The sequence below is a fragment of the Podarcis pityusensis genome, assembly GCF_964106645.2.
Source record: "Podarcis pityusensis genome assembly, chromosome: 2".
NCBI lineage: Eukaryota > Metazoa > Chordata > Lepidosauria > Squamata > Lacertidae > Podarcis > Podarcis pityusensis.
The window spans coordinates 10,327,211-10,337,376 of NC_138029.1; the positions used below are offsets into that span (position 1 = coordinate 10,327,211).

At 43.8% G+C, this 10,166-nt stretch overlaps 1 protein-coding gene across 3 annotated transcripts in view; it reads right to left on the minus strand.

Moving 5' to 3' along the window:
• Positions 1-5,376, minus strand: part of DIP2B (disco interacting protein 2 homolog B) — a 187,593-nt gene extending 182,217 nt beyond the window's left edge. For 2 of the 3 annotated variants that reach the window (XM_080994365.1, XM_080994363.1), the window contains exon 1: positions 4,979-5,375. In XM_080994365.1, coding sequence (XP_080850491.1) covers positions 4,979-5,081 — 103 coding nt within the window. In that variant the 5' untranslated portion in view covers positions 5,082-5,375. Of the gene's footprint in view, positions 1-4,978 lie in introns of all 3 variants that reach the window. The other variant, XM_080994364.1, reaches the window with a different exon arrangement.
• Positions 5,377-10,166: the final 4,790 nt, after the last annotated feature.

Below are 10,166 nucleotides of genomic sequence, written 5' to 3' on the forward strand. Positions count from 1 at the left end.
CAATTGGTGATACATGCATGCGCACGCGCACACAATGAGTTTTTGGGTTATTTTTTTGTTTATTGGTTCAGTGGCAGGCACAGAGCTGCCTTTTATTGGGTGGAAAGGGTTCTGAGCATCGACATTTGTTATGAAATGGGCATTTCTTTTAAGCTAAAATTGCTTAGATATCAAAATGTGTACCTAGGTCAAAAAGGGCTGGGGACTTCTGAGCCTCTTAATACCAGTTGATGAGGAAGGTGAAAGAGAAAGAGAGCGCAATTCCACTCGTGTCCTATTTGTGGGCTTCCCAGAAGCATCTGGTTGGCCAACATGGGAAGATGATGCTGAACCAGATAAACCTCTGATCCAGCAGGACTCCCCTTATGTCCTTAAATAGCTGGCTGCCACTGGACAAAAATTTATGCCATATTAAACTGAAGCAAGTCAATTTAATCCTTGTGAAATTTAAATACATCATTGCCTACACTGATACCAAGGGGTGTTTAGTTCACACAGCAGAGGCCAGATACGTGTTAAAGCATCTTCAAATAGGCATCAGTAACTGATAAATAACTAATCAGGAAAAGACCCTTCTTGGTGGTTATATCTAATGCAAACCTACTGAGCAAAATATTTATTGAGCTTGTACCATATGATTCCTCTTTCTCTTCCCCTCCCCCTCCAAATCTGCTCCAGAAGGTGACCCAATACTCCTGAGCAGATTTTGCAGGATGATTTTTTTGGGAGGGGCATGTTCCTGTTAGATTTCACCCAAAGTGGGTTTGCACCACTTTAACTATCATGGCTTCCTCAAAGAATCCTAGGAATTGTAGTTTGCTAGAGGTGCTGAAATTCCGTAGTAGAAATCTCCAGCTCTCCTGCCAGAGCTTCCTAGAAAAGGAAAGGGACTGTTTTATTTGACTGGTTTAAAACTGAAGTATAGATACTCCTAATGTGAGTTAAAGAACAAATCAATTGTACACTCAAACAGGATAGATTTTGAACCTATCACAAGCCAACAGCATGTGACAGTCCGAGAAGTACTAATATGTACTAAAATGCAAGGCATGCAGGTAACATTATTCGCACATGCACACACATCCCTACACAAACACATTTTCATAATAAATTAGTATTCTTGCTGGGCAATGCTGAAAAAGTACTGCAGTGATCTGAGCTGCAGTTTCAAAGCGTATCAGAGTCAGATGCTGCATAAACAATGCAAGATTTCCTAAAAAGATAGAACAGTATAGGTTGAACCGTGTAGAAATAGTTGGGTTTTTTTAAGCCTAGGGTAAAATGACATACGCTGCAGAAAATATAAAAATGTCTTCCCAGCAGTTACAAGCGCCAGTAAATTCAGCAATTTACAATTTTCTCAAAAGGGCATAAGAGGACATTCTCTGTCATTACTTCATATCATCAACATTCACCAAAACTTAATAGCAGACATAATAACAAGCTATACTCTTACATTTTTTTATGAACTTCCCTAGAAACTGGACTAAAATCCCCTCCAGAAATTTTGTGTGCTACAAAGTGACATATCAAAGTAGCTAAGAGTGACCTTTAAAGGCCTGAAGCCTCCAAGGAGGTTAGTACCATTAAGGAAGCCTGTTGTGGTAAGTACACTGATGAATAGGGTCCTAAACTAAGACTTAACATAACACAAATTTCCTACTAATTTCTTAATGAGAAAAAACCCCAAAGTGATCAATGAAAGGAACAGCAACACCACTTTTAAAAGATGCATATGCTACTTCTTGTGAATTGTCTATTCATAGAACTTCTACCAGAAAAACTTACTAATACAGTGTGTTTACAGATCAGAAAAAGGCTTGCTTAGCAAAGCAGAGCAGAACAGGATTGTGGAATATTCTTCCATGGTTTTACTGATCGTGATCCAGCATGTGGAGAATGTGATTCTACATGTAAAGAGCAAATTAATTGTACAGGAATAGAGCTCAATTTCTGAGTAATTCACATGGAAATACTTACGGTATCTGATATATAAGGCTTTAAACTTAAAAATAAAAATATCAAATTTGGCCCAGAAGCATATAGGCAGCTTAATTAGCCAGTAATAGATGTTACTGTTGTACTAGTGATTACAAGTACTCCCAAACTACTGGTCTGCTCCTTCAGAGGAAGTGTAACCACATCCAGAACAGACAATTGACTAGTCTGTAGTGCAGGATAGGCAACTGACTAATCTCATTACTCCAGTTAGGTAGGTATATACCGTGAAGTAGAGATGTTATGGTATGAGGGCATCTAGACCATATTCTCACCATACACTAGATGACATTCCAAGTGCTCATCTCTTAAGTTTCTGTGGCCAAGATTCAAACAACCATTCATTTTTTTCAGTGTTTGCAAGTGCACTTTGTGTTTTCTTAAGCAGTCATATTATGAATGACAAAGAAAGATGCAAAGGAGCAAAACAAAAGCAGTTTTTTATGATATCATTGCTTATGTCTGCTGCTGAAAATCAAAAATTCTACTAGGCAAGTACAAGCCCTTGATCTAATCAATGTAGCTCTTTGGTTGAAAACCCAAGTAACTTATCCCCAGTAAGATAATTCGCAAATAATTTCTCTTCTGAAATAACTCACAATGCATTCATGATAAAAAAAGCAAAGGCGGTACACAAAAGGGGCTGGCAACTGATCGCCCCCCCCCCCAAAAAAATGCCCTGTAGACATAATCCCTAATGTTACACCAGAGAGAGAGAATGTATACCCTGTAAAAATGACATCTCTTCTTCCTCCCCCTATGCAGAGTCAGTCCTTTTCTCTCAACTTCAACACACAGTGCCTTCTGTTCTGCAAAAACCATCTATGGGCGTCATTTTCAAGAAAACTGAGGACAATAGCTTAACAGCCAGTGTGCAGAAAGCTCAACATGGAGACTAAAAAAAAATGCAACCACAGAAAAGAAAAGAGGAAATGTGCCATTTATGGCTCAAACACAATTTAAGGTTTTGTTTTTAGCATAAACAGGAACTTTCTGTTAACTGATTACAGCTGCATAAAACAGCTTGCACAGGTCACATGGAAAATACATTATGCTCCCCCCACCCCTCATTGTTATCCGAGACTCCTCACCCACATGTACACCTCATAAAAAGGAGTTGATTTTTTCCTTGAAGGAGCTATTAAAACCTGTAAGATGACAGGGAATTAAACAGAAGAGGAAACCATCTACAGGAACACATTAAAACTGGTACATTTACATGATATAGAGGGCAAGGGGGAAGGGGGGGAAGAGAGCGAGCATCAGGTCAGTCTCTTCCCTCGAACTGTATGAAAGGCTTAGAGCTCTCTCTCACTCATACATAGAGCAAGCTACCCAAGGGCATTTGAAAAAGGGAAGATTTACCACTCCAAGACAGCTCTTGTAGCCCCTTTTCAAAGGAAGAGCCATGGAAATATTTTTAAACAAGTCTTTTAAGCAAACACAGATTTTTTTCCCATACCTACTGAACTGTCAGGCTTGGTGGAAAGTAGCAAATCAGAAGAAGGCCAGGTGACAGATAAGTGTGTAAGGGTGGGTGGGGGGATTTTATATTGCAATAAAGGATCCAGAGAGGACCTTATCGAGAAATGGGGAATCCAAGCCCCATCAGCTCAGTCACACTCTCCCCACACTTCAGTGATGCTCACTAACAGGCACACTGCTGAGGAGTCAGAAGGGATGCCCACCCTACCCCTAATGTGGGTATCATTTGCACAATGCATGCAGTATTTTAAACAACCAGGGAGAAGTACATAAAGTGCAGCAACAACCCATACATGCTATAAGGATGAGCAACGGGCTACAGGGAACCCCCACAGCTCAATACAATGTTTAGCTTTGTGCATTTGCAGATGTCACCAAGACCAGCATCTACCACAAGCCAGGGAAGATTCAGAGACGCTTCTGCACCCCAACGGATTACAGTATGAGCAAGGTGGCAATGAGGTAGCGGCCTACCCATTTCCACTGCCTAACGTGGCAAAGGGACTGCAAAGAAAGAGAACTTAACAATGTAAGTGCTAAGGTGCAAGCTTCAACTCACAATGAAGTCACACAGGCAGCATGTGAGTGCGGATGGGGGGAAGGGAAGGGAATGAAGAAGGAGGAAATCTCTTGTGTGCCTTCACAAAATTAATACAGACTAAGGGAAGGCAAAGGAGCAGAAGTAAAGGAGCAGAAAATGGAAATCACACACACGCACAAACACAGAAATAAAGAAAAGGAGCAGAAAATGGAAAGCACAACAGGAAGAAACACCATAGACAAAATAATTGCCACACATAGGAAGAACAAGGATATAGTTTGAGTTCCTCACTTGCAATTTTATAAATCATTTAATGTGTCAACACAAATAGAAGTTATTAATATTGCAGTTGTTGTATAAGGGATTACGATGATGACCAGAATGTATGGAAACTAGTAACATTTTGGAACGCAGAAATATAGCAAATAACCAAGCCATCAATTCTAGCACGTGGGGGGGACCTTATCTAAATGATAAAACTCGATATTTGAACTACTGATAATAATAATTGTATTATAAACTGGTATTGCTACAACGAGGCTATTATTATTGGATTGTAGTTGAAAACCAATAAAAAAAGAAATGAAAATGCAAAGCACACGCGCGCGCACACTTAAGAAGAATTAAGAAACCCAAAGGCTCGTTTGCACACTCTCTAACAGCTCCATGCTAACCCTAAACGAGGAAGAAAACGCCATTATCTAGAGAAGGGGGAAACGGGAGGTTGCAAAGAGCGCAGGATTAGGAAAAGGAGAGAAAAGGGCCTCTTCTCCTTCCTCCTCCTCCGCCACCACCACCATCGTTGCCCCCAAACCCGAAGGGGGGAAATGCCCTCTGCTTAGCCAAACAGGGGGCGAGCGATGGAAAGGTGCCAGGAGTGGGAAGGGAAGGGGAGAAGGGCTCCGACCCCCTTTCGCCCTCTCTCCGTTCCCGCCCTGGAAAGAAGAGGCTCACCTTCCGAGAGCTCCAGCTCCAGCTCGGCGAGCTGCTCGCGGACCTCCCGGGGCAAGCTGGCCGGCGGAGACACGGCGCCGTTACCGCCTGGCGGCTCAGCCATGATGGGGTGGGAAAAGTGGCCGACTCCGGCGGCGGCAGCAGCAGCAGCTGCGGCTCCTCCTCCTTCCTCTCCTCAGCGCTGAGGGCTCCGGATCCCGCCGCGCCAAGCAAGGGTGCCCGCCGCCATGGCCGTGATCCTCCTCCTCCTCCTCCTCCGCCCGCTTCGCCTCCGAGCGCCGCCGCCTCGTCCTCCTCCCCGCAGCCGAGCTGAGCCCCGGCTAGGTCACATGAGAAAGGCGGGAGGCGGGCAGGCCCAGCCCGGGCTCCGGCAGCAGCAGCAGCAGCAGCGGCGCCGCCACCACCGCGCGAACCGAACGAGCGCCGCCTCAGGCAGGGCTAGGCCTAGCCGGCGAAGGCGCCACGGCTAGCTAGGCCGCGGGCGACCTCCGCTGGCCGCCTCGGACAAGCGCACGGCGCCGCGATAGCCTTCGCTCGGGCCAGACTTCCCTTCTGAAGAAAGCGCTTACCATTGGGATGGCGCTTGTGAGGCATTTCCAGAGGTTTCCCTATCCTCCCACCAGGGGGGACAACTTGATGTAAAATATTGGGGTATCGTCGTCCACGTGACGCAGTGCAAAGTTTGAATGGGAATGCCATCAACTTTTTTTGGGGGGGTGGTCAGTGGGACCCCTTCATATATTTTATGGGGGCCTCAAAGCCCCCAGAGCCCCTAGAAGATGGCTCCTATGCCTCCAACATACTTTTGAATTATGGTGCTGGAGGAGACTCTTGAGAGTCCCATGGACTGCAAGATCAAACCTCTCCATTCTGGAGGAAATCAGCCCTGGGTGCTCACTGGAAGGACAGATCCTGAAGCTGAGGCTCCAGTACTTTGGCCACCTCATGAGAAGAGAAGACTCCCTGGAAAAGACCCTGATGTTGGGAAAGATGGAGGGCACAAGGAGAAGGGGACGACAGAGGATGAGATGGTTGGACAGTGTTCTCGAAGCTACCAGCATGAGTTTGACCAAACTGCGGGAGGCAGTGGAAGACAGGAGTGCCTGGCGTGCTCTGGTCCAGGGGGTCACGAAGAGTCGGACACAACTAAACAACAACAACATGCCTCCAACATTTATCCAATCAAAATACGGACATCCTATTCAATTAGAAGTGCATTTTTCTAGAAAAATACAAGTTGTTAAAAAGTTTGGCTCCTACTGTAACAACAACAAAAAATAGGGTTCCGGTACTGCATGCCTTTGAGAAAAAGCACTAGGAAGAAATGGGGGGGGGGAGCTTTTTTATAGAAAAATAGGTGCTGGTAATCACCATGAAGTTGTTACAGTAAGAGCCAAACTTTTTAACAGCAACAAAAAATAGGTACCAGTATTGCGTACCCTTGAGTAACCCCTGAAAAAAAGTGCTAACACTAATAATACCCTGAACATCAGACTGGGTTGCTCTAGCCGCTCTGGGCAGCTTCCGACGTACAGTGGTACCTTGGTTTACGAACTTAATCCATTCCGGAAGTCCGTTCTATATATATATATATATATATATATATATATATATATATGATATTTATTAAGGTTTTTTGAGATATTACAGTAAAAATGAAAAAGAAAAGAGAAAAATACAAAATAAAAACAGTTAAAAACACACATATTTTCTATTACTTATTTTCCTTTAGCTTGTTTCCCGGACCTCCTCGTACCTCCCTTTTTTGTATTCCACTTCAATTTATTGGTTCAGCAAATCCTTACCATTAGATTTTAACCCATTTATAACCCTTTTTTCATATTCTCTTAGAGCATTACAGCTAGAAACCGCTTAATTACTATCCAACATCATTCTATCATTCATTAATTTTACAATATTTCTGTAAATAGTCTTTAAATTTCTTCCAATCTTCTTCCACCGACTCTTCTCCCTGGTCTCGGATTCTGCCAGTCATTTCTGCCAATTCCATATAGTCCATCACCTTCATCTGCCATTCTTCCAAAGTGGGTAGATCTTGTGTCTTCCAATACTTTGCAATGAGTATTCTTGCTGCTGTTGTAGCATACATAAAAAAAGTTCTGTCCTTCTTTGGCACCAATTGGCCGACAATGCCCAGAAGAAAGGCCTCTGGTTTCTTCAAGAAGGTATATTTAAATACCTTTTTCAGTTCATTATATATCATTTCCCAGAAAGCCTTAATCCTTGGGCACGTCCACCAAAGGTGAAAGAATGTACCTAAAGTTTCTTTACATTTCCAGCATTTATTATCGGGCAAATGATAGATTTTTGCAAGCTTGACTGGGGTCATGTACCACCTGTATATCATTTTCATAATATTCTCTCTTAGGGCATTACATGCCGTAAACTTCATACCTGTGGTCCATAACTGTTCCCAGTCAGCAAACATAATATTATGTCCAACATCTTGTGCCCATTTAATCATAGCAGATTTCACCGTTTCATGCTGAGTATTCCATTTCAACAGCAAGTTATACATTCTTGACAAATTCTTAGTTTTGGGTTCTAACAGTTCTGTTTCTAGTTTTGATTTTTCCACCTGGAAGCCAATTTTCTTATCCAAATTATATGCCTCCATTATCTGATAATAATGAAGCCAATCTCTCACTTTGTTTTTTAGTTTCTCGAAACTCTGCAATTTCAATTTGTCTCCTTCTTGTTCCAAAATTTCCCAATATTTCGGCCATTTGGCCTCCATATTGAGCCTTTTCAGAGCTTTCGCTTCCATCGGTGACAACCACCTTGGCGGAAGTCCGTTCTTAAACCGAAACTGTTCTTGATCTGAGGCACGCTTTCCCTAATGTGGCCTCCTGCCGCCGTCACCCTCGGATTCCATTCTTAGACTGAAGTAAAGTTCTCAAACCAGGACACTACCACCATTTTTGCAGAGTTTGTAAACCAAATTGTTCGTAAACAGGACTGTTCTTAAACTGAGGTACCACTCTACAGTGGTACCTTGGGTTAAGTACTTAATTCATTCTGGAGGTCCGTTCTTAACCTGAAACTGTTCTTAACCTGAAGCACCACTTTAGCTAATGGGGCCTCCTGCTGCCGTTGCGCCACCGAAGCACGATTTCTGTTCTCATCCTGAAGCCAAGTTCTTAACCTGAAGCACTATTTCTGGGTTAGCGGAGTCTGTAACCTGAAGCGTATGTAACCCGAGGTACCACTGTATATAAAACATAAAACACTAAACATGAGAAGACTTCACTATAAAGGGCTGCCTTCAGATGTCTTTGAAAGGTTGTCTAGTTATCTCCTTGACTCGAGGATCGCATGACTCCATACCCTCCACTATTTATTTGATGAAAATAGGGGTGTCATGAGGAAAAGCGGGACATTCCACGATTAAATCAGAATCCAGGAAGGCTTCTGTAAATCCAGAATGGTCCCTGGAAAACAGGGACACTTGGAGGGTCTGGGCTCTAGAAGCACTGAAGTGGGTCACCCCACAAGCGTAGCTCAAGTTTGTTTTAGCCCCGGGATTGCTAATGACCAATATTAAGATGAAAGGTCTGCCTTGCATATTGCTTTATGGAAGTGAGTCGGGGGCATGTTGATCTCCCTGAAGTGATGCCTCAACATCTTCAATACGTGCAAAGTCAAGGAGATTTGGAGCATCACATGGCAGTACAGTTGGGGGAAAAAGATGTGCTCTCCCAAGCCCACATTCCCAGAATGTTCACACTTGTTGCAGCGATGTCTACACTGGCTCGGTCACGTCCACAGGCACTCTCATACTCTGTGGCCATCCTACAGCTACAGGATCCAGCCTTCTAGCCAGCATGCTCAATGGTGACATGCATACAGGAAACCTGACCACAGAAACACCATGCTCAAGAACAGGAATGAATTCTCAGGAATTGAGTAAGCAATGTGGGAGGGATTAACAAGTTGTTCTCAACCTTTTCAGGCCAACACATTTTGGAAAATTTATGACGTGTCATGGACATGAAAAACCTGGCAAATGCTCATAATCACTCATCTCCAAAAAGTCAAAATATCAATGCCTCTGTAACCACCTTTTTGTGTTTAAAGCAAGCTGCTTTGGGGTGGGGCAGAGGTCATTGGCAAGCAGCAGCTGGGGTGTTTAAGTGCACAGTAGTGCTTGTGGACTCCAGGATTGAGTAGAAAGTATCTTGCATTTCACTTTAATAGGCAGGGTTGATATGCGACGTTGTGCGTATCAATATATTGTCAAAATCACAAGCTGCATTTAAATCTCAAACCGCTAACAAGATTCCTTTGCTCATTTGAGATTCCTTTGCTTACTCCAGGACAGGAAATCTGTGGTCCTCCAGGTGTGTCTATTCCAGTTCCCATCAGCCAACATAAGTGACGAGTCGTAAAACAAGTTATGTATGAAGGTTCCCCATTCCTGGTTTTCATAGTAAGGCTGAAATCAATGCTATTTTGTGTGGTAATGAATCCTCATCTATAAAATGTAGTCAGGAATTGAGGCTTCCCACAGGCTTTTCACACTTTGTGACAAGGTGGGACGCGGGTGGCGCTGTGGGTAAAACCTCAGCGCCTAGGGCTTGCCAATCGCATGGTCGGTGGTTCGAATCCCCGCGGCGGGGTGCGCTCCCGTTGCTCGGTCCCAGTGCCTGCCAACCTAGCAGTTCGAAAGCACCCCCGGGTGCAAGTAGATAAATAGGGACCGCTTACAAGCGGGAAGGTAAACGGCGTTTCCGTGTGCTGCGCTGGCTCGCCAGAGCAGCTTCGTCACGCTGGCCACGTGACCCGGAAGTGTCTCCGGACAGCGCTGGCCCCCGGCCTCTTAAGTGAGATGGGCGCACAACCCTAGAGTCGGACACGACTGGCCCGTACGGGCAGGGGTACCTTTACCTTACCTTACATGATGGAAACAAATATGGAAATACTTGAGGAAATACTTTAATACAAATAACCAAGTTTTGCAACTTATGTTACCTAAATTGTATAATAATTTTTATACATTATTTGTTCAGGTATGTGTATTTCTTATAGCAAATCCAATAAAACTGGCAAACTGATCCCCTTCTGCATGTGAAGACTGGAAAAACCCATATATGCTGTTTTATACAACGCACAAAATAAGGAGGGGGTTTATCGCTGGTGTCCCAGTACCTTCACAAACCTTTCAATG